General features: G+C 44.8%; 1 protein-coding gene across 4 annotated transcripts in view; it reads right to left on the reverse strand.

Moving 5' to 3' along the window:
• Fas1 (fasciclin 1 Fas1 domain-containing) overlaps positions 1–25,948 on the reverse strand; it is a 276,409-nt gene that overhangs the window by 28,898 nt on the left and 221,563 nt on the right. For all 4 annotated transcript variants that reach the window (XR_013087038.1, XM_076826168.1, XM_076826169.1 and 1 more), the window contains exon 7: positions 25,730–25,890. Coding sequence is in view for 3 of the 4 variants with exons in the window: in XM_076826168.1 (XP_076682283.1) it covers positions 25,730–25,890 (161 nt within the window). In the remaining variant the exon portion in view is untranslated. The remainder of the gene's footprint in view (positions 1–25,729; positions 25,891–25,948) is intronic.

A 25,948-nucleotide genomic window follows, 5' to 3' on the forward strand; every position in this document is an offset into this window, starting at 1 on the left:
TCTTAGCTTCGAATTCTGAATGTCTAGTTACTGAATCGTGCCAATTGACGAGGAAGTAAAGGGCCATTCTTCTATTCAATGGTTTCCGTACTCGCTCAGCTAAGGAGTTTCATAATTCACAGCTACTGAAATTGTCCAACACTCAGAATTCCACAGGTCTAAGAAAATTCTACTTCAAAATCACTGTTCGCCAAAAATCTATTAAAAAATTTCTCTTCACTTTTCTTAACTGGGAAGCACTTTCTATTCAGTTGCAGTGCGAGCTACGCCGATTTCTCGGTTTACCGCTCAATTTCCTGGCATTCTATAATTTCTAGCTTCATAAAAATTCGAAGGCACTCCGTTACTAGCCCGCGCAGGCACAGTTAGTCTCCTTTTCCCAACTTCCTCTCAAATGGAACGATTCATCGCGTCGGCCCGTACGCTTCGCGCTTGTCCTTTCCCCGTTAATCTTCCGTTTCGCGCGTTCCTCGAGGACTCGACCGGCGGTAGGCGACGAAAGGGAGGATCAACAGGGTGTCGTTGCGAAGAAACAATATCGACGCTGGGCAGAGGGAATAACAAAGGAGAATCGTCGGCTTGTCCGCCAGCGGAGGATCGTCGAAATAAAAGAATCGTCGCGAAACTAACATCGGTAAGCAGCGGGAATCTAACAGGCCTACTTCTAAGGTTCCTACGTCAGGGGGCAAATTAACGGGTGGGAGCTTTTTGCGAACGACGTCGAGCCTCGATGGGAAAGTAAAAAAAGAAAGGAAGAAAAAAAAGAAGAAACTGGAGGACAGGGGAGTGAAGAAAATTAAGAAACTCGAATTGGAAATGTTTCCAATCGTTGGAAGGACTCTCGTTCTGTTGGCACTGCCGCAAGCTGGTTTATTAATCAGGCCAAAAAGACTTTAACCGTGAACGTCGAAAGCGATGGAATATTTATACGCGTCAAGGGTATTTGCAATCGCTTCTCACCGACTTCGTTGGATTTCGATCGTGTCGCGGATTCGCTGCAAACGAAAGAGTGGAATTCTCGAAATTTTGGTCATTTGCCGGGAGTTAACTAGTGGCGGTGAAAATCCAGAAACTATTCGTCGCATTCGATTCGAATGTTCATTTATTTGAAAAGCGGTTCGAAGCTGCGGGTTTAAAACAGGATTATCTTCTTAAGGATTCCATCGATTTTCTACGCTTCGCGATCATTTCAATCCGCGATTACAATTACCACGCGGAAATCCAAAACCTTTTTGGCTCGACGCTTGCCTCGACGCTTCTACCGCTTCGTCAAATAAAATTCCCGGGGAGCCGCTCGGATCGACCAGAACGAAACGTCCTTCCCCATTATTTCTCGTGGACGATCACGCTTTCGTCGCAGTTACATCTAAGAAATTAATCTAAAAATTCAAGTGCAGTAAGTACAGTCGGTTTCTTCGAAAATCGATCGAATAGATCCTTTGAAAGAGGGTGAGAGGAAAAAACGGGAGACTACTCTCGGGCGGTCCAGGGACTGTGCCCGATCTGCTATGTACGTTTAGAGACTGCGCGAATTTTCTAAGGGAAAAGGCAAGTAACCAGGGGCGATCTCGAGTGTTCCTTCGATATAATCGAGCACCCGGCGGCGGTGCTAGAGAATTCTAGAGCCCATCGATTCGACGATTCTCCCGACTGTTCTTACACGCTCACTACCTTCTGCACGTTCTCTATAAAAAACCAACAGAAGCTTCTGATATACACGGATCTGATAACGAACGGTCGATCTAGAATCGGCCATTCCGACTGTCGCGACGCGACAAACGCGCCACTACCGTAGTATTGCGGGTGTCGTGTGTATTCGGTAGTCTCTGATGAGTTCATTTAATAAGTACTTACGATGCCCTATATGACATGCAGAGTCCAATAGAGACATGCAAAGCACCACAGAATAACATCATTGAGTCAATATTAAGAGTAATAAACACATGTACACAATTGATAGAAAATTCGACCGGCAATTAGTTCGAGATAAAGACAGTGGGGTTTCTTCGCGCGGATCTCGCTTCTCTACCTCTTTAAGTGCTGGAAGTGAGTCTCTATCGTCTACCTTCTTGCACATCTCCCGCCGAAGAACGCCACGGCGGAGCAACCAAGTGCCACTGGTTATCGTTCACGTTCCGGCAAAGCTCGATTCAACCCGATATGTGCACGCCGCGCGCGTTCAAGCTGGGCTCCGATCTGATAGGAGACGAGCGGACGTCGCGTCGACGGAGGATGAAGGTCTCTGCACACATCAGGCCTGTGTCGGTTCCGCGACAGTGGTGGGAAAAGGAGAGGATAGAGGACTTCTTCTTCCTACCACTGGCACGCCGGCATGGAAATGATAAGTGTGCTTAGACTGTAAGGGGTGTTTCTAGTGTGACGGCTGGAAAGAACTTAGTTTTTTGGGGATTAAAAAAAGAAACAAGTATTCCATTTATTATTTTGCACGTTTGTACAATTGTAATCACATTTTAAGACTGTAAAGAAAATTTGTAAGTAAAAATATCCTTCAGGATGCCAGACTTGATTGTGTTTGAGATAACTACAATTGCTGATGTCAGATCTCCTATTCCGCTATAAATCGCTGTTTTTACTTACAATTTATTTTCTTATGGTCCTAAGAGGTGATAGAATGAAGCTACAAACGTGCGATACTCGTTTCTTTTTTTAATCCCCGAAAAATTACGCCCTTTCCAGCCGTCCCACTAGGAGCACCCGTTAAAGTGTCGAAGAGCGAAACTCTTTGCTGGCAGGGCAAGTGGTATGAATCCACAAAGCCAGACTGTTTCATTTCGACTATCAATGGACGGAGAAACGCGAGATTGGTGCAGCAGTATGAAAGAGGTACGGTAAGAAAGATCTTTCAAGACCTAGTTGGAACGAAACCAATTGGCTACTCAAGACCACCGAGGGGCTGCCTCCCTCATCTTCTTTGGCTACCCTCCCTCTGCACAATCAACTGATTTCATCTGAACTCTAGATGTCTGAACAGAAACCAAATACATGGTTTTTGAAATGTCTAAAATTTGAGATTGAATTAACGCTCATACCACTTGGCACCAACAACGAGGACTCGAATCTTACGCCACCATCCAAATCACTCTTCCCAGCTTGAACGCCTTGAACATTGAACCAGAGAGGAGCGTAAGAACGACAAAGAGGTCCGTTCGATTGGGGGGGAGCTAGAAAACCGTGTAGAATTTACAGAACCGTACTCGAAAGCCGCTGTCGGTGTATTACGATCAATAAAAAAGAAAACCGTACTCGTCCTCTAACGTCTGACCACGGTCGACCAGAATTTCGTATCGGGCGAATCAAACGGGAAAGCCCTTGAGTTATCGACGATGGCCGGCAATAATTGAAATTTTAATCGAATCGTTGGCTTCGAGCGTGCCAGTGTTCGCGACACGCGGTGAACGGAAAAAAAAAGAGGGGAAAATGGAAGAGAAAATCTAAGGGGTGAGGGGGGGTTAGAAAGATAGCGAGCACAGGACGACAGTGTAATTGCTTCCGTTCTTTTGTGCACAGGAGAACCGCGCGCGTTAATATCGGTGTAATAGAGCTGGACACGTGGCCGATAGTAATTTAATATCGGCATGCAATTAAACGCTCGATCGCCGGTTACGCCGATGAAAATCGTTATCGCGATAATAACCAGCCGCGATCGCACGGACTATCCGGTCTAGTAGTCGCGACAACTACACGGACTGATATCGTCGCCCCGCGGGAATTAGTGAATTACAGACACGTGACTGCGAGCTCGTTTTTCTGCAACGTTACCGAATCACGAACACGCGCTTATTAACTGGTGATCGATGGTGGAAAAAGGGGGCATCAGCGGCTCTGTTGGTCCTGTCGATATCCAAGTAGATGCAATTGAATCGTACTGCTTGCGAGGAAATGGTATTGGGGAGAGGGTGAATTTACGCCACCCCACGATGTATTCTCTTATTATTATTATTTCTATTCTCTAATTATATTTTCCTGGAAATTCGTTCGTTGGCATTCCTCTTCTCTTATAAACATGCTTTTTTAAACGTAACTTCCGTTAGACATAACCACATTGATTATGGAAAAATAGAATTTCATTGATTATGGAAAAATAGACAGACTTACTTCACCGTCAGGAATTATGGTACTCTGCTCGGGGCTTAAATAAATTACACACATACTCGGTACTCGAAGAGGACCTTCAACGTCAAATTATTGGGATTAAATTCATCGAACGTACACGCAAAAATAGTAGCGATTGATGGTTTTCGGGTATCGAATTGGCTCGATGAACTGGGGAAGGGGGTGGCACGGAGGGCAGTCCTTAAACAGCACGATTCAATAGATCAACATGTACTTTCGGACCAGTCGAGTACCTAAAAAGGTTCTGATGCTTTCGCCTATTAATCCTTCGTTCCACTTGTTTTCCCAGTAAGCAGTGAGTGCTGCATATTAAAAGAAGTATGCAAATCTATCGCACTTCGTTGATCAAAACCGTCAGAACTTTTACATTTACCCCCTAAAGCACCATCTCACCTACTGGAAAATTCTACTGGCACATTCTAAAATACTGTTCCTTCGAAATGCCCCAAGATTCCGTTCACTGGTAACGCGCGAACGTAAAACGAAAGCTCGACAAAGTATCACGCGTCCTTGCTTGATCCTTGGTACTCAATCAACATCCAAGAACCGGGCAAAATAGATCCCTAGGTGGGCTCGAAGAAAAACTCAAAGGTGAACTCGATATCGGGTTGTTCGCTTTAAAATCTGTCTAATAGCCGGAACACGCCTTCTTTGCCTGTACTATTATTCTCTTTCACGGTTACGCTTGCGGTCGGAGGTATGTCACCCCGACAAAAAGTCCTGTAAACAGTTTGATAGTATATAAACCATATGAATACCTTCGAGGATCACATCGCGACGTTGCGAACGGGGATCGGCCGAACGACGCGACGCGATCAATCTTGCCGATAGCATCGTCGCCCCTGCGATCTTCGATACGAGGAGCTGGGCGCGCACGATCGCCAACCCGTCGATGAACCGTTTAGGTGTACAATTTCCGGCGCAGATTTAAGCAGGCGAACTGTGACCGGGAGGGGGCCCCTGGACGCGTCGGGGCCCCAGAAAATCACTCGGACTCGATGGAATCGCGGCGTGACAGGATCTCTCGTTCCCGATCATTTTACCGGCGCGCCTGGTGGCATTTATTTTCCGCAAAAAGAGCCGGGTAACGGACCAGCATCCGAGAAAGAAATTCACCAGAGATCGATGGCGATTTACGCGCTGGGAGCCGGGTCGATCGGCCAGTTCACCCCGTCGCGATCGTGCACCATTGCAACCATTGTTTATGAAAGCCAGCTGGACGCTAGATTGTTCCAGCTGGAGCACGTGTGATCCCGAAGCTAGAGTGATAACACTTTCGACGGATCTTTGTGAAAGACACAATATAGTTTTAGGCTACGAGAATTACAAACGTACTTTTATGATAGTGGTATGTTACGTAGACTATTTTAGCGATAGATCAGGCGTGATGAGATGATTCGAAAAAAGGGATGAATGGCAACAGCGTTCATGATCGAATGCACTGATTTCATGTCTCATGAGATATCTGGTGGCTATGCCGATTTGTGAATGTCACGGGGGCTATATAATATGCTTCTCTATTCATGACCGTGTCGACGAAGCCGTCCCCGCGTTTCGTCGACCAAACATATCGTGTACCGGTGCTCTCGTCCTTGACAACATGCGACATTCAAGGGAGCTAACAATCAGAGGCTAGCAGTGCAAACGTGCAGTGCGTACTCTCGCTAGACACTGGCGATTTACAAGGAAGATTCCACTCCGGGTCCGTAAGTTGCTGGTTTGCTTGGCTTCTAGATCGGGGGGCTACGAGACTCGCTTCGCTTCCCGGTACGCTTCCGATCGAAGCTGCTTGGGGGAGGTGTCTTCGAGTAACGCGCGGGTGTTGTGTGATACTGTCGTTTCATCAGAGACTTCTAGACGATGCGTGGTGTCGGAGCTGAGAATAGTGGATGGGCACTTTGTGCGATGCTACGAATTTGTTTCCTGTGAAACACTTGGAATAACAGATAGGCAATTCCCTTATCAGATATTAGGATCGTAGGGTAAAACCAAGCTCTGAGATTTAAGGATCAATAAAAAGGGACATTTTTTTAATTTCCAAATTTGAAGAGATCCTTCTTCTTACTTTGGGAATAATTGTAGCACTGTGTGGTGCATTTAACATTGATAGCAATCCCGATAGCAAGTAGACAGCTTCAAGGAGGCACGTTTTTAATCGACCACCATATTTCTACATGGAAAAGCGAACTATATCTCTGTTTTGCTTCGGGGAGAACAATTCGTAGCACTTTACGCGGGCCATATTGCAGAATATGTACAAAGTGGGGGCACAAAGAAATTAATTTTCAAAGACAGGGATATCTGAAGCGTTAGATATTACTGCTACTCACGTTTTTATAGTACAATCGTCTATTCAAGCGCGTGGTCTATCGCAAAAAGAACAAGTGTTTCGCTGTTAAACGCTGCCTCTGGACAAAAAATTTGTCGAAAACCCGGTTAAGTGTCGCTCGATAGAATGCAATATACAAAAGCGTGTGGGAATAAAAAGAGTGGAGAACATGTGAGAGAAGTCTCTTTCAGCGAAGCGCAACTATTGTTTCGGCGAGACTGAAAATCGGTTCGGGATCGGTCGGAAAACATTTGTACCATCGCCGCAAATCTTCCTTGCAAGAAACGACGGTGCATTCCTCAGGCAATAACTAAGAATTCATTCGAGCGCTGTTTCCAAATCACCAAAAAAAAAAAAAAAAGAAAAAGAAAAGAAAAACAAATTATGTTCAACAAAATTGGCCAGATTTTCAACATTCTCATCATCGCTATCTAACACAGTCGTTCTAAACTAGAAGTCAATCGAGCGCAGTATCTTCGTTTACACTTCGTTTTAAGTTGAAGAAGTTGCAATTTTTTACAGTGAATTTTCACTTCTCGATTAGGTCCCTTTCACGAACTTTAAACAGGGGTTTCAACGTTTCGTTTCTATAGACATTCAGAAGGATTGATATATTGTTTAGATACCTTTTTAAGGACCTCCAAGTTATTGCGTATTTACGTATTATATTTAAGATTGCACGCGCAAAAATAAATAAAGGGAAATTTTACTTCAAGCCACAAATTCACCAACAGTCTATCTATCCCCATTTCTTTATTGTTGTGATGCATAGAATGGACAAACGACCTGATCGTTTAAACATCCCACCTTCTCATTCCTGATTAAACGAATATCCTGCTTAACGCGGCAAAATATACCTGATTAAGGCTATCATTTCCCCGGGAAATTCGTTCGATAAATTGCTTTGGCTCGCGACTAAACCGTACCGAAAGGCTTTTTGTTCGTCCTGGAGGGAAAAGGGACCACGGAGAAAGGAGAGCACGCGAGTGTGGGAGGGGGGTCCAGCACGATTACCAAAGGAACTTTTTTCGGTGTATCGAGAAAGTAGCTAACGGCCGCAGAATGAACGGCTGCATCGAAATGAGATTTTTTCCCCGAGGCTTTTAAGCCGTCCCTTTTCGCGGCAAAGCAATAAGGCTCGCCGCTTCGTCATGACAGAGAAGATAGAAAATGCTTCCCTATCTTTCCACCGCACCCCCATTCCCTCCCCCCCAGCCCCTGCGCGCAGCTTTTTGTTTAACTTGGCCTCATTCAATACGCGCCCGGCCATCTTTCTCGAGCTCTTTTCAATGCGGTTTAACCCCTTACTGCGAGGCGTTCAAGATCCACATATGTAATCCACCATACGAACGTTCCCTGCTCCTTGTTATATTTGTATACTCATCGAATCTATGCCAAGCCTTCACCAAGTATAATTTAACTCTGAGCTGTGGATTAAGGGGTTGCGCCACCCTGAGACGCTCAAAAACACCACCAAATTAGACGATTTTTTTACGATACAATGAGGTTGAAAATTATTTCTAAAATTATTTCTGAAATATTAAAAAATGGCCGAGTTATCTGTTGTCCCGCGAAGCTCTAAACATAAGAGGTATAGAAATAATTTTCAACCTCAAAGTATCGTAAAAAAATCGTCTAATTTGGTGCTGCTTTGAGCGACTCGGGGTGGCGCAACCCCTTAAAGTTGGGTAGCTAAAATTACAATGATTTCTTGTAAGTAACAAAAGTAAATTACGAGCACTATCAGTTTAAAAGAACTTTGTGAAAAGTCTTTGTACTGCACTGTTTCCTAGCCCAGAGTATCTCTATGCTGAATTTCAAGAGTACTAGGTTTTAGGAAGATACTTTAAGTACCTATACCTGCGGGGTTGAATTGAGAGAACGGTAATGAGTGCTTAGGGAAAGGGGTGGTTCGCGTTCTAATAAATTCCGTTTTTCTCTCGATGCTTAACAGATGAGCTCCTCCTTCGTTCCGCGGCGGTTACGTTTCTCTAGTCTGGTCGCATAAAGCAGCGCCAGAAAATGCGGAGCTGGAACAGTTAATTGCAAAGGAGGACCGCGTTCAAACAACGAAATATTTACGTGGGATAACGAATGCGGCCGCACGCGAACACAGACGGTTGTTCTGTTCTATCGGACTGTTCGTTGCGGAATTAATTTCCATTGCCGCGGGACAACTTTTAAATGAAGCTTCCGCCGTTTTGTAAACTGCTGCTGTCGCTGGTGTCTCGTTGGACAACGTACAGAGCGCGGCGTGTAGCGTTATCACTCGAAACGCTCCTTTGAACGGCACGCGATAAAAACTATTTCCTTCAACGGAGGATATGCTTTCTACGTTCCTTACGATTTGTGTATGGAGCATCATGCTGAATTTTAATGGCTCTTGGAACTTTAAATAACATTCGAGTATTCCATTTCGATTTTAATTAATATTATATCTTGGTGATTGCAGGGCGTTCATTTTGTTAATAGGATCATATATTTTTCACTGTACAATGTTTGAAATGACAACCAGGCAGAATTATTAACAACGAATGCGCATACTGTAGGTACTGATGAAATCTCGATCATAGGTTTCAACGGGAAGGATTGAATAAACATTCGTATAGTGGAGGTTGGTTAAAACAGTATTAATTAAAGAAGAATATTTTGAAGGTATTTTAGATATTGAACGATCGCTTCAAATATTGTTCTTCTAATATTGGAAGGGAAGTAAAAACTTTAATCAAGCGGGTGAATTCCTATATTTTTCATTAACTAAGGTACGATTGAAGAATAGGAAAAGATAACGAGCGTACTCCGAGAACGATGGATCCAATTAGCGAATATGTATTTCATGCTGTTTCGAATAACGCTTCATTATGGTACCGAATATGATGCGAATTTTAATAAAAAAACGAGGATAATATGATGCTGCAAATGAGAAATAAATATTCGCATGTTGTTTGATAATTAAAATGAAAAAAAAAATGAAGCAATCGTTAAACGAGTTAACAATGTATTCACAATTCATAAATAAAATTATTCTTTCCAGCAAATTAGCGAATATGGAAGGTAATTGCTCGTTCCACTGTTACGTGTAACAGTATTGAAAGAATTTTTAAAAAGAAAATATCAATTCACTCAAACAATTTCAAAATGAACGCTTGTTGACCGAAATCAGAGGAACAACATTTGCAGAAAAATTACCATTTCGTCACTGTATAAACACATAAATATTACAAATAAATATTATGATATTCTCTGCATGATATATTGGTATACAATTAATATATAATGCTGTATTATCGATTCTATGCATCACACCAATGGAAACGTTTTCCACTGCCTCTACAGAGGACATCTATTATAAACCTCTACCCTCCCCCTGTTATAGAAATTATTTTATTTATACGCTTGCATGTCTGAGGAAAAAGAATTTTAAAAGTAACGTCACGTCAGAGCTGTGTAGGGCCATTATATTCGCGATATCGAAAAATTCGTCGAGTTGGAGAACAGACGTTCTTTTCTCCCCAGTTGCGAATCCCCACTGCGTAAGATTTTTAAGAAAAGAAATATGGCTGCATTTACACCTGATGGAGCACGGTTCTCTCCTCGAAGGAGCCGTGGCCTCGGAATTTACGAGTCTTGTTTGTAGAGCGTTGTCTCTGCTCGGCAGAACATTCGCGGAAGATTCTTCGCTATACGCGATTTCTTTCCTCAACTTTGATCCACGCCGCATTATATTTCATTTCAGCTGCGGCCGTATTTCTGCGAGTGAGAATTCCAGGTTCGTCGAAGGTGGGCGGGTTCGAAATTTTTGTCGAGTGAAGTTTTTTAATTCGGAACATTGTTCCGATGAGATATAATAATTTGTAATAATAAAATTCTCTGAGAAGCGAACTCATTTAAAAATAGAGCTCCTAAAGCAGAGAGGAAGATCAATCTCTACCACTCATACTTATTTGCCCAGTCAAGCCTGTTGCCATAACAAGAAGTCGACACAAAATAATTTGCCCAGTTAAAATAAGAAATAATTTTATAAATTACCTGAAGAGAACAGAAAGGAGCTTCAAATATTTCTTATGGCACATCACTACTATACCTACAAGTGAACATTTGATTATAAACAAAAGAATAAAAATGAAAAGGACGGGAAAAGAATTTGAACTTCAGGCTTCAGGTCAATTTTTTAAGAAAAGCAAAGCTTCTTGATTGGGCAAAATTTAATGAACAATAGTATGAGCGTTTTTGAATTAGACACGAAAGTTCAAAACCCAAGTTTCCGATTAGAAGACCACCAGCTGTTTTGTTTATTGCACCGACAATCACGTTGTTTATCGTAGGATATATATTCATCAAGGTAGACAGTGACCAGCTATGATCTCTGTTCTATTTTTTCACTCGATATTGGACACGACCAGGAAATAGGAATTTATCGACGACAGAAGCGCGTGAATCCGCGCGTGCTGGACACCGAGGATATTACAGTCGTCTGTCGAACCGTTCGATATGGTTGTCACATGCATCACACTGGAATTATGTAATACAACTCTCACAGTTTTTCTCGTACTTCTTCGTAAAATCTGCACACACTACATCTTGGACTTTCCTACGAGTTAAGGGGGTATTCTCGTCTAGAGGGACAAGATCCTCTATCCCCTTTAGGCACGACGCACATAAAAACTACACAGGTTTTAGTCATCAGTATTATCCACACGTATTTACTGACATTTCAGTAAGTTATAAAAAAATTCAGCTATATATAATAATGACTAATGAAGAAATGTTTTTTTTTAGGACGGTGCGCACGGTATCTCAACTTCTACTGAGCCAATCTGATCCATCTTTTTGGTACACCTTCAGAAAACATATCATTCTAGCTGGTAGAAAGAAAGAGTATTTCTTTTACATTTTTAAGTCGTTTAAAGACGAAAAAGGCGCCAAATATGAGTTTAAATTCAAAACCTCACCATTTTGTGAATTTTTATTTTTTTTTTATAAATCTGCTAGCAGCCATAGCTATACTCTTACTTATTAAAAATCCTTTTGTTTTTTTTAACATACCTCTGTTAATTATTATTATATATGGCTGAATATTTTTTTACAACTTACTGAAATGTTAATAAATACGCGTGGATAATGCTCATAGGAAAAAACTGTGTAGCTTTTTTGTGCGTCGTCCCTAAGAAAAGGCAAAAAATTGGCCTTCTAGACGAGAACACCCCCTTAAGTCGTAAGTCATCGCGGTTCATTCGTCGAGTACTACGTTTAAAAGCAGTTCACCAACTGAACGATGTAGGAATCTTGTTTTCTTCAGTAGCGATGTATCAATCTTAAATTGATGTTTCTACGTCGCCAAATACATCAATCGTGTGCATGTATTGTATGTACGCACGTCTGCACAATACGGAGCAGCAAGCATGCATAGAAACGAGTAAAAGTTTAGCAAGATTCTTTGTAAAAATTCCCAAGTCACTAACAACTGCATTTTCATTCGAGTTCTCTTCGATTAACGACTGCATTATAGAACCTAATTCTTTCATTCTAGTCCCTCAGAATTACAACTTAATCCAACATTCCAGGAAGCGAGAAGGGTTGCTTGCCAACTATAAAATGCCGACCGATCTTTCCACGTTTTGTCAGCAGTTTTTAATTGCTCCTCTACCTCATCTTTGGGCATACTTCTTTGCACAGAATTCTTACATTAAATTTATCCAAAAAGTCTCCTTCTTTATTTCAGTAGAGCAACACAAACTGGACAAAAGTGTCAAAGAGTGATCCCACCCTCTGAATCTCGAATAAAAAAAAAATTAAACAAACCAAATACCATCTAACCACCCACTCAATGCAATTCCCAATTTTCACTCCAACTTAATTATTCAAGGTCCACTAATGTCAATCCCTACCTTTGGAAAACAACCCTTTCACGATCCTTCAGGTTGTTGCATCGATGCAACCTGGATCGTTTCAAACGAGCAGCACGTGGCAAGCATACCTATTTACGCAATGGATTCAGGTACATCGATCGTGCATGCGTGTCTAACATCAAGGGACGAAAAGGAGACGCCGAAGGGTAGCGGGCTCGAAGGGGACAGGGGACAACAGCCACATAGTGTAACGATGCATTGGGGTGCATGGGTCGTGCACGCGAGCCACGTCCTCAGGTTTCCACGGGCGATTTTCTGGGGGAACGAATGATAAACGACGGAGCCAATCTTCGCGAATGACAAGTTCTTCGACTTCATAGGCCGCCTACTTCCCGCAGCTTGAAACGTGGCGAACAAGTTCGTGGCAAGTTGCGACGGTTCACCGTGGTGAACGCGTGCCGCGAACAATCGAACCGTTTCGAAGCGCGCCGGCGAAACTCCGTCACGAAAGAATTTCCCCCTGTGCACGCGAGCTTCCGTGCAGCGAAGGGTGGCTCTGAGATCCGGCACGGGTATAGCTGCTCTTCTGGGCGAAGCTAGAGAAATTGATAGAGGATACGTTGCCCGGTTTAATGGGATCTGTCTCCCCTTGATCGTATATTCTTCTCGGGGGTTTAATAATGTGCACGTGAAGCTGCGATATTTGTATTTTTTTCAAGGGAAGCCTGATGTACCTTTTGATTAAACTATGCAACAGTCCCTTGCCCCAATTTCTCCCGTCTTCACTCGTGAAAGTGATTCACAGATTACAGTTTCCCAACAGTCACGACCAGGGCCGAATTAAAACCTTTAAAGTCGCTTAAAAAATTGTCAGGCTCCCTTAAATAGGGTGATCATTACAACGTACGATTTCTTCAGCAATTCCGATAATTTGGCTAGAAAGTGTTTCTCAAAAAAGTTAGATTTTAAAATTCAAGAAATTTCGACGGTGCCTTCCTTTCTCCTGATGCCCCAAGGTCTAAATCAGGGGTGCTCAGGGAGCCGTTTTTAGCGCCTAGCTGCGAGCAACGGGACAGGCGGGTTGCCGGCAGCTAGGCGCTAAAAACGGCTCCCTGCGCACCGCTGGTCTAAACAGATTTGGAAATATATCGGACAAATCATGGGATCCCCGGGAAATACCCCCGAAGACGGGAGATCGGTCGCGACGGAGGTTCGCGCACCAGAGATCGAAGAAGCTCGCCCGCACCGCGCGCAAGTATTGCCACTGTGTCTATGAATGGTCGCTGCCGAAAAGGGGGAATAAAAAAAATACTACGAACGCGTCGATTTGTATGGTAAATCGCGAGAGCGGGTCGGGAGGCGCGCGGTAGAAAAAAAACGGCCGGAAAAATCGCGTTGGCCGTGGCGGAAAAAAACGAGTTGTGGAAAAAGCGCGATTCCGTCGGGCGTGGCGGGCGAAAAAAATAAAGAGCGTGCACACGCTGGCGCACACGTACGTGCCGCGTGTGTCGCGCGTGCAGGGCGAGACCCGATGGACGGCGCAGCGAGAGGTGAAAAAAAAAAAGAAGAGAGGGGCGATGATTCGCGTGAAAACGCGGTGCTATGAAATGCAAAATCAGCACACAGTGGTGTGGCTGTGTTTCGAAATCGATACGGTGCTTTCGTCCTTTACTGGAGGCAAGAGGGAGGAGGAGTCGTGCGCGCGTAGAAACGTGGGGAAGAAAGAATCGCGGGCACACATCGAAAGCATCGCGATGGCTCGGCCAGCTGTGCTCGCGTTTCTGCGTGTACTATCGTGTATTCGCGCCGCGAACGTGCTTTTGTCCACTTGTGGCGCTTTCCCAGCCAAGCGTTTTCCACTGTTGGAGACACAGAAACGGTTCCTCGGACGGCCCGACTGACTGTGCGGACGCTGTCTATTTGTCCAGCTGGGCGCTCGCTCCACTTTGATCGATTCGCGGGGGTAACGCCGAAATTATCGGGCCCTTTTCACGCGAGACACTTCCAAGGCTCGGGGTTTGCGACTCAGATGTTGTTCACTTGGCAGAGGCGATGGCAGCGCGAGGGAAATAGAAAGAGATGAGAAATGTGTATGTCAGAAATGCCAAGTGATAGCCTTAAAAGTGTCTGGCATGAAAAGGTAGTTACCGGTTCGGAGAAATCTTTCTGATAAATTGTGCGAGGCTTTGGGGGCTTCACCACCCTTTGGAATGTTACAGCTCCTCTGCTGCGCAGCGATCTCTTTCCAGTCATTTTTAAACGGTCGCTCGAACCTGCTTCCCCAAAAGTCTCATTTACGTATACTTTTCATCCAACTCGCACCCTTCCCAGTATTTACGCAATGACGCTACTATAATCGCGAAAATCGGATCTTGCGCCGTTTCTTACATAGTCCAAAGTTGCGCAACACAGTCAAATCGCCCAGAGTTCACCTCACATTCATCGGCGAAACCTGACGACAAATGAATAGCTCTCCGAATTAACGTTACAATTCGGAGTGTCGGTGATTGGACAATGTATAATACACATACGTCGGACTGCAAATCTCCCAGCACTGTTTCTCCGTCTCCAACGAGAGGGAACGAGCACGCGCGACGAGGGGCGCAAAGGACGCGTGGCGCGCCGAGAGTGGTATATGCGCAGAAGCGGATGCACTAAACGGATTATTATTGAGGGTGAGCGAGAAAATGTTGCGTCGCGCGGCAAGGAAGCGCATGAAAGAGATATTGGCAGCGAAATGGCAGAGACAGAATGAATTAGAGTCGTGAAATGAAAGAGAGAGGCGAGAGAGAGAGAGAGAGGGGGGTAGAAAGAAATTTGCTCGATATAAAACGTTTGCGAATGATAGACGTGTGGAGAGACATCGTAGTGTGATGAATGAAAAATATGTATATATATGTACATGTATATATCGAGACACAGAAAGAGAGAGAGAGAGATAGAGTGATAGGGCGAGAGAGAGAGAGAGAGAGATAGAGAGAGAGAGAGAGATAGATAGATAGAGAGAGAGATAGAGAAGAAGAAATGGAAGAAGAAAACTAGAGAAAAAGCTGGCGGCGAATTACCTTGAAGGACTGCACAGAGAAACCAGAAACCAGGGTTGGTCCGTAACATAAGAAGCGAACAGAAAACAGAAAAAAGGTAATCTTGTAGTTAGGTCGTTCGCTGTAAGAGACACACTTGCTTGTGATATGAGAACAGTTTCGATTCGTTCGTTGGTGGTTGACAGGGGAAGACTGGGTACTCCGATGTTTTTTGTTCCTTCGATTACACGCTCATCTAACGTCCACGTGCTCTCGCTTTACCGTATCCTACTGTGCGTGAAATACGACGAAGGGGGCGATTCCTTCGGGGAACACGTGGAGGTCAGAGGAACGCTGTCTGCATAGACTCAGGAAAAGCGGTTGCAAGTAACATCTTTCTGCGCGGTGCAAAGAGAAGGGTCAGGGGAGGGAGTTGAGAAGTCACTTGGTTGTGTCTTATCTGTCGAACGATTGGTCCAGTGTGTACTACGGGGTGCTGTAAAAATTCTATATCAAAAGGCTGTGGCAATCTGTCCACGTGTGGTACCTACCATGTACGCTCGAGAGAAATTATTCGTGGCCACTGGCGCGATGATTTTTGCAAACACAATGATTTTAAGTTTCTCTGCATTCAACGAGGGTGCGGACTGACCATTCGGTTGTTTGAATAATTTCTCTCGACGCTACGAGGATCCCCGTCGGCGGAGAGTGTATCACTGAATCGTTTCACCGACGAGGAGTGATCGCAGCTTCCTCTTTCGTCACACATACCACTGCGCCTTTGATGCCTCCGCAAGGTTACAGACGTTGCAGTGATATCTGTGAGTCTGAAAAGTTGGAGAATCCGAGAATAAGGGACAGTACAGGTGTGTCAGAAGTATTATCGTGGGCCGGGTGGCGGAAGTCGAGTGTACAGATCGCAATTTCGAGGCTTTAATTATTCCTCGCTTCTCCCCCGGCTAGTGGCGAACAAAATATCTCGCCTCGGCCTGATCGCAGCTTTCTCTGCTCGTGTCGCGTTCTGTCAACCTGGCGAATATAAAATTCCGCGCCAACCCGCGGCCGAACGTCCGGGAGGTTCGTTTGCCTCTCTCCCGACAGTTTGACAATTCATTAACGCCTATGATTTTGCGAGTGTCAACGTGCCAAGTTTGACGACGGTTTCAGCTACTGAATGCGACGTACGGATGCGCCCGATGTGTCAATTGCACGGACGTACACGCCATAAACAAACGTGGACGCGCGTGTGCAAGCGCAGGCGAATGAACTCCGCGCGATAACAGGGTTCCCTGGATTTTTCGATTTCTGATAGCATCCACGAAGAAATTTTAATTTTACAATGAAACAGCCTGCCAAACCTCAAATCAATTTGTCGGACCGTTTTTGTACAAAAAATTCACAGACAGTTACCTATTTATTCGGCTCAACAAGGCGCAATCTTCAAGTTGACAAAGAAATGAGTTATTAAGAAGCTTGAAATTATTCCGTTAATCAGACGAATAGAGAAAATTCGATTGATAGTGTTTTTATGCTTCCGGAAGCGTGGGTTCCATGAATTTTGTAATAAATCACGAAACATCGATTCCCCTGGGCTGCATCGAGACCTGTTTTGGTAATGCAATTCAGACGTCGTCGCTGAAGATGGAGGAGACGCGAGAATGCAGTTGCAGACGGTATTGTACAGGTTTCATTGTGCGTCGGCGTAATTTGATTTCGTACATGATTTCATCAAATAAAACTTTCCCGCCGGTAGAATCACAAATCGCCTTTGTATTCTACGAAGTTTCCTAGAGACAACAATGCCTCTTCTTATCGAATAAGAAAATTAGACGCTCCCAAAAGTGGTGTTACTGAACTTCTGATATGTAAGATTTATTGGACAGTGTCTCGAATTTAATGCAAAGTTCATCCAGGAGTATCTAAACTATAAATTAATTGAATTCCTCTTCACTCCCATCTGCTCTCGCGAATAGATTTCCGTGTTATCAATTTCGTCGACGATGCAGGCGTCAAACGTGCCCTTCTTGGGCGAAGGGTGTGATTACATTTCGAGCACGTCCGCGGTCTCGAGTTGAATCGTTATTATTCACGAAGTAAAAGTCGTTCCTCGAGTAATCGGGGGAACAGCGTCAGGTGCGCGTTCCAGTTTCTCCTCGTAATCACGGACGGTTCAGCGGATCGCACGTTATCAGTGCACGCGCGATTGCCAATTCATGCACGTGAGGTGTCGAAGACAGGAGGGACTCGCGCTCGTACGAATCAAAATCACCTTCGCGCCATTAAAGAACCCCGAAACTTTCGAAGCAATCGTATAAATCCAGACTCGATCGAACTTTCGACAGCTCTGATACCTTGGACATCTTCGTCACTGTACCAGGGGCAATCTATTCATCAGAACTTTCCAGAAATTCTTCAACTTGCAACTTCGTCTTCGAACGAATTTTTTTTTTTAAATAACTACAAGGAAAGAGATTTAACTCTCTATTTAGTTTCCCTTATATTATTTCATAATCATTCAGATCCTTTGCCTTCAAGCAACTTCTAAACCAGTTCCTTTCAAAGAATTCCTCGTCATCGTAAAATCTCCAGTATTCGACACTCTGCCCGCACAAATTACGAATTTTTCTCTGACAAAGATCCTAAGCTCGCGCGCGTATCGATGGCCCTGGCTGGGAGAAACTTCAACGCAGTTGTTGAAGAGTCGTCTCACCGATCGCTTGGATTTTATAAAAAGTCTACAACAGAGGTCGTAAGGAGGGAGCGGTTTAAACGCTCGAATGTATTAAGGTAGTAAGTCGCGGTAACGGAATCGCGTCGTTCCGCGGAAATTGTTTTTATTAGATGGCCGAATGCGCGCGTTGCAACCGACAGAAATGAATGAAGGAGCAAGAAAACGGAGGCGGCACAGAGGCAGCCGAGTCGCGGCATAATGCGAGGTTTATGCGATCCTCCTTTAATTATTTCGCCAGATGGCTCCGCGGGGATAAGGGAACGGTTTAAGCAGGGTTTTAAATGGCAGCGGGGAAATTTAAAAGGCGGTCGGACCGCAGGGTCGGCAATTTGCGTTTACCTCCGTCCTTTAATTGAAAGGTCGAAACGCGTTATTGCTTTTTCCGCGGGCCGCCGTTTATATCGGTTCAACATTCTTCCCTGCGGAAACTCGCGGAACGACTGGGCTACAGTTGCTTCCCGGCCAGAAACTCATTCATCGAATAAATCAGCCCGCTAACGTGACGATAACGAACAATGAAATAGGAATGGAACATTACAGCCGGGAGAAAGGGAGGGCGATGAAATCGTTACAAGTAGATGGGATAAAGGAAGGGGGAGACATCCCCTTCGTTTTTAATATTTCAAATGATTGATGACGAAGGTAAATGGTTTTCGATACCGAAGAAGGGATGGGTATTCAAACTCTTAAGGAAAATTAAGAATTCCCATCGGTCTTTGAATATGAATTGAACAGGACGATTGTGTATTGGGAGAACACCCAACTTATGCCAGTCACAACTCAAGTTGCTTATACTCTGAAAGACAGAGAAAGACAAAATGAAAGAGGTAGTGTTTAAATTTAGTAGCAGCAGCTAATAAATGGGATTGAAAGAATTAGAAGAATTAATAGAGCAGCTCTGAAATGAAAATAGGAACAAAGGTAGACTAAGAAGAGAGTCCCGAGAATTGTTTTTAATTATTTAACATCCTTCGCACACTATGCCCACGTACGAAACTTTAGCAATGGGACATGGTATGAATGGCAGTTCCGCTGTTCAATGCAGAGTGCACTTGCCTCGAATAGCTGACGAATAAATATTCTACGTTACAATATCAACCAACTTGGAGCCAGTTCTGAAGTTCGTTATCCAGACAAAATCGGGACTCTGTATTCAGACTAGAGCTTCTCATTCTTCCAGGGAAAGTCCACGCGGTGCAACAACAGCAGACAAGTTTTCGAGGGGCCCGGCTGCTCTGCATAATTTTCGATTGGCTTCGCCCAAGGAGCCGATAATGCAAACATTGAACTTCTTTAGAGAAAGCTGTCGATCGTTTAGCGGGCCGGAAGCTTTCAACTCGCGTAAGACGAATTGTCTTTCTTCTAAAGGAACCCGCGGGGGAACGCGGCTGGAGGAGCAGCGGCGAAGGGCAGCAAGTCCTCGCACGTTCGCGAATAAGAAACTTTTCATGACCTCATGAAACTTCGTTCATCCGACCGGAGCCACGTTCTTCCCTCTTTACCTAAGAGGAGGGGAGCTTAAAGATTTTATTTCGACGAAGACCTGTCACCGACTGTCCAAACTGTGCTGGAATGGCCGACGAAAGAGCACGGGGAACACGAAATTTCTTATTCTCGAAGCGGAGGCACGTTTTATAGGATACGCGTACCTGTTTTGCTTAAAAAGTGTCTCCCGGAACGAGGCACGCTTGACGTCTCATCCCTGCCCATCTGTCGCGAAATATTTCACACGTATAAAATTCACCCACCCTTTCCCCTCCGCCGCGATAATTTTCATTCCCATTTAACTCGGAGAAATTAATTCATCGCGTCAATATTTCGAGGGACATTCTACTTAATATTCAAGTCTGTTAAAATATTCTGCCCCAAGTTGAAACTCGGTTCAATCTTAATCTACCTCGTCAAACACCACCGGCAGCTTTTTATAGCGCCGCGAATTCCCAACATAATTTCCACGCTAAAAATTGATCACCGGCGACTTTCCCGTGATAAATCGGTGGGGAAATTTCGGTGCCATTGCGGTCACGCTGTAAGCGTGGCGAGCTGGCAACTCTTTCAGGTCGATCAATAGTTTATCGTCGACATTTTAGCCGGCGTGAAAATTAATAATGCAGCACGCTACCCACAGCCAGGGATGAAATGATATTTCTTTCAAACGCTTTTGTAGCCATTCACCGCCGTCCACGTTCATTTCCAGCGGTACGAACGTGCCCTAGGATTCTTCAACGCTTACCAGCACCGTCCGCAGCCTGATTCCCGTTTACATCGGCGGATACCTTGCGATCGTTACACTCGACCTGCGCCGCGTTATCAAAGATAGATAATATATATATACAAATACATACGACGGGAGGCACACAATTTCAACAGCCTTATGGCGAATGCACGAAAAGGGAGGTTCGGAACTCGAGAATAAGTGTAAACAGGCGTGAACGATTCCGAAAGTTCTAGTAGCTGCTCAAATGGGATGCTCGCTATGATACAAGTGGGGCAACTCTTAAATTAGATAATAAGCAAACGGGGGGAGGAGTAGCCACTTTCGATTCTCTTTTGATCGTGGGGGTTGGACTTGAATCGGTGATCATGTGTACGGAGAGCTCGTATGTATCTATATACAAGTGTACTGTAACGTGTTACCATTTCATGTGTCGTTATCACTGCGCACGAAAACACGAGGGAAGTACGCCGTTCGCCTTCTGGTATTTTCATTTAACTTTAATTTCACGAGTATCGTTTAAAATTTTCTTATATCTGAATTGCCGTTTCATTCAAACACTTGTAATGAAAGTAGCACGGGTCAATCATTAAAGGGCCCGTGTGACTGCTTGAAGTGAGAGAAAATTATAATCTAGTTACAGCTCGAATCGTAGCTTTCAATGAGCTGTTAAAGAAACTTAACTGTTAGATTGAACGTGAAAATTTTAAGAGTTATAAATCACTAATGCAATGCTTCCCGCAGGCTTGCAGTCTTCAAATGTTTGACAGCCGCAATTTCGTTCCACCAATAAACCTGCAAGGAGGAGAGCCAAACGACGGATCCTTCCCTCGTGTCCCCGTGCTGTAAGCACCCACTGGAAGTCAGTGTATAATCGCGTGGGCGCACGTGCGAGACGTGTCCCTCGCTCAAAGATGCGTGAACGTAAAGGCAAGAGAGCACAGTTGAGTGGGGTCGAAGGGGGGGGGGGGGTGAAAGATCTAACAGAGACAGGGTGAATATTGCGAGCAAAGGCGAGAGATCTGCGGTGAGACACACGAGGCGGTGCAGTGACGGCAGAACACGGGTTCTCTGTGCTCCCCTACACACCAAATTCGTTACTGTGTCTTTAGCTGTCTTTCATTCTTTCTTTTTTTTTTTTTGTTCGAGTCTTTCTGCTTGTCTCGTTCTCTGTGTCGATTCGAGTGAACCTGAAAGTAAGTGGTTAGTACGGCGCCACCTGAAACGGTCCCAACAATCTTGAGAATAACACCCCGCGATATTGAACCCCTCACCCTTTCTTTAACCAGAAAGCACGATAATCGTTTGAAGCTCCTAAACGGGAGGATAGTTGATCCCAGGAGGGGTGCACTCTCGAGTATCGGTTGCCGTTTCGAGTGGCTGCAGGGCACAAATACACAACACAAAACGGGCCGTCGATTGGGCCAAAGAACGCCACGAGATATATCGCGTGCATTGGGAAGCTTAAATAATCTCGGCGGGGCCTCCTTTGATCCAACGTCCAGCCCGAGAGGATCTGGTGCAGACAGTAGGCGAGACGTGCCGAGGATCATTGCTGAAGAACAATCGATATATCGCATGTGACGACAGCTGTCTCGTGAACATTCCATTGCTGTCCTGTGTAAAACGTTTGTATATATATATATATATATATACTCTCATAAATACATCCATATATGTCGTACATGACACGTGTTACGATCACGCGTGACTGTCAGCCGCGGATGAGATGGCGATCGATACGAGATCTCTATCGGGGAACGAGTATGGATGAGCAGTCGGTGGCGAAACGGCGAGGGTCGAACCGACGGAACTGGACCCCCGGCGCGGTTCAGAGGGACTTTTCGAGTTTGCGAGAAATGTGAATTCGAACGGGCGCGTCGGGGACAGAGTTGTCGCGGGGAATGCTTTTTCGGACGAAAGAAAGTTTCAGACGTTAGCGGTGCATTGTATTCAGCTCTGATTCCGATTCGCGTCGAAACGTTGAGTATGAAATTTCACAAACGTCGGCAAGCGAAAATATTCTCGTCCCTCTGAAGGATCCATTTCCGACATCGCGGTGGAACGAATGAGTATTAATGGAATGCAATCGCGCGTACAATTTATTTGTTCCTCGATGTACTCGACCATCGATCACGCGAATGATTGGGAACGAACGTGCTGGAACATTTCTGCAGGTTTAAGCTCGAAGGGCTGTTTCGCCAATTTCCTGGACACCGCAAATTCTATTTAGCGATAGTTCGAGTTGTATATTGTTCAACGGTTTTATTCTCGCGAACGAGTTGCAGTTTGCAACCTGCTTGGCGAGCGAGAGATTAAAACCGTAGCAGTTACTGCTGTGCCGATCGATTTTCTTTACATTCACAGTTCTGAGGTAAATTTGTTGGAATGTAAATCGAACGAGGTATGGCTACTTTTCATAGCAAAGGGAATCGGGGCAAAGCTTTATTTCGGATGCAATTAAAATGGCCACGCAACTAACGAGAAGGGAACTCAGTAATTTTGTGCTCTTTGATAGTCACAATGTAAAGTCCTGCAATTTGCATTAACTTATTACTTGGACTGTGAAATTAAAAAATTGCACGGACTGCAGAACACGGCACATATGTCTAGTACAGTGTAACTTTTAATTAGAACACTGAGCGATGCGTCAATTTGCAACGAGTAATGCAGTTCTTCTAAACTTGCAATTCAAATTCAATATCTTTCCAAGTTTGATGATAAATTATATAAGCTACTACTCTCTTCGACCATAAAAATATAGATCTTTTTTCTTTTAATTTCATCACCTACAAGTATATTTTCCAAGATCAACGAGAAATCGTCCAAAAGCATCCAGATAATTTATCACCAGAATCATCCCTCTGAAAGCGGCGCCTAAAACAACATCCAACCACGGCATGCGCATGTTCCAAACAGTAGAGGGCTAAAAGACGACGACAAAGGGTGGAACCACGCCTATTTCCTTTCTCCAGCGGCATCCAATAATTCCATCGTTGTGGAAGCAGGAGATGAAGAGAACGAACGCAGGATTTAGACGCGTTCCCAGGGGTTGAACCAGCTAGGACGTTAGCTCGTCTTTGCTATTAACTCGTTTTTACAATGTACACGAGGCGCGACACGAGACTGTAATCCGATTTAGCAAGGAAGTACAAAGGTACACACGATCTCGCCGCGCCACCGGAGTAACGCGCCCAGCCACCCCGAGTTCCGCCGGGCGAGAGAACAGGGAAACGGATTACCCGACGAATAAACCGTTAGTGTTAATGAAATTGGCCAGCCACCAGGCCGATATACAACCGTCGGTCGCATTATCGCGCATCCTTCGCCGCGTCTACGCGCTACTAAAAGCCTGCGAACACCGTCGAGATTAGAATCATTACGGCGGGCGCCTTGGATGGATAGAATCTTTACGAGCTTACGTTCTTTTCCCCGGTTCCGGCCGATGCGTGCCTCCATCAAGACGCGCACACCCCGGCTTATCTCGCGGACTGGGCATGATGCCCACCTCGCAAATTGATAGCGCTGGAACGGTATCTCTGCTCTCGAGCGTTTTAGGGGATTGCGCGCGAAGGGCGCGCCGAGATTGCTTGTGAAAGGGGGTCTTGTCTTAGGGGTGGTGTGACCTTTTGAGAATTCTGAATTCCCAGAAGGAATTCGGTAATTCAGCTTATTCGGTTGAAAGTTGGAGCAACAAGTACTTGTTTAGTAGTTCAAGTGTACTTTATGGAAGATGGGGACGAGCCTAGTAGCAATGAAGTGGAACTAGAATTCACGGGGCGAAGAAATCTGTCATTGAAAAATAAGTCACAGCGAAGCTGCTTAGATATGGGGAGCTAGAGTATTCTATACTGACGAGTGAGATTCATCTCGAAGTGAACTTTCCTCCTTCGAACAGTCTCGTGAGAGTTTTCGAGACCCCAGGGTCAAACACCCCTAGCTGAGGCCACTGCGATCGACGTACCTAATAATTTCAAAGCCGATCCGAAGGCGATGCATTTTCGACCGTGGCGTCTGTTATGAATTCCGGCTGCACGATGCATTAGGAGCATTAGTATTCGCGGTTTCGACGCGTGTGTGTACTGTGAACGTGACATGCCGCGTGGTAGGATGGGCTAATGTCAAAGGATCCCCGCCGTATTGTATAGATACGATGTAATACAACGCAAACGTGTAATCACTGCCAGTTGCGACGGTTGTATACATATATTTTGACACATGTTACGTGGCCACGAAAGCCGCATCAGTCAAACTGAATGGGGTAATCGTTGCTGCGCGAAATTTGATGGACTGTTCCTCCGAAATCGTACAGCATGTACTGCATTGCTCGCGCCCTATTGTAGTCGGCCATTTGTCGCTCGAAATCTTGTTAATCGAGCTTCACAGCGATCCATACGTTACGCGGCTCTTGACACACTTTTTTTCCATCAGAGTTCCCCTGACTCGCCACAGATTGCTTTATCTAATCTATAGATACAGGAAGAATAAGTATTCTAGTCTGTGAAACCACGTATGCAGTTCATTTTTATATAAACCGAACGGTTGCGGACGGGGAAATAATTTGATGACGCAAAAGAATTTATAACTGGTAAGATATTCATCGCACCGGAGGAATTTTCTTTATATAAAATACCTGCTTAGAGATCTCCCTAATTCCAACTGAATCTTTCGAAATTATTTCACCAGTGTCCTGATTCACTGAATTACGATGCTCTAAACTTTGGTTAAACTTTGAGCGTTTCACCAGCGTCAGAAACCCGCGGGCGATTCTGGACAAAGCCAAATCCATTGTGATCGAAGCTTTCTGAGACGTGAAACGGGGAGAACGAAGAATACCGACGTTTCGACCAGAGACAGTTTAAAAGCATTTCATACAGATATCAAAAGGATCTCGCGAAATAACGTCTCCGACAATGGAGGATCTCGCCATTATTTCTTCGCTGACCTACCATGCTTGAAGATACAATGTGGAACATATACAATGAATCCTTATACCCTGGCACCTTAAATAACACCTGCATATCTCTGACTCAGCGAGAGGAGAGCTTAACAAAAACTACTTGTTATAAATTTCATTCCTAAAATACTTTTTTCTGCAATTTCCCTACTATTTCTCAAATCATAGCACACTGATTCCCGCGCTATGTGTCCATCGCCTCGATCGTTACTCTAAAGTAAATTACAAATCCACCTTCACTGCCTTTCGAGCTTGCACCTGTCGATTCCACTACATTCGCCACATCAAATTGCGTGCGTGACGAATTAGTTCACGTCTGAGTATCAGGAATATCATCCTACGTCGCAGACGTTGATGTATGCCGTATGGTATGATTGGGACGTTGCACTGGTATAAGACGCGTGATTGTCACAGTCATTCGATTTCCCATGAGATTGATCATCAATGTCTAATTAGCGCGTAAGAGACAGAGGGGTGAACCGAGCACTGACCTCGAGGAAGTCCTTCACAGTGGCGTCGACGACCATCAGCGGTCGCTGAATCAGATGCACCACGCCGTTTCGCACAGGGATGTTCGCTTTAACTATCTCTGCCAGCACGACTCCAGTCGGATGACCCGCGTCGCCCACCAGGGTATTGGACTTGACGTAAACTGAAAATAACGCTTCCAATTATCCGCCGGGCGATATATATTATGCCCGCGCCGGAAG

The sequence above is a fragment of the Andrena cerasifolii genome, chromosome 14, assembly GCF_050908995.1.
Source record: "Andrena cerasifolii isolate SP2316 chromosome 14, iyAndCera1_principal, whole genome shotgun sequence".
Classification (NCBI taxonomy): domain Eukaryota; kingdom Metazoa; phylum Arthropoda; class Insecta; order Hymenoptera; family Andrenidae; genus Andrena; species Andrena cerasifolii.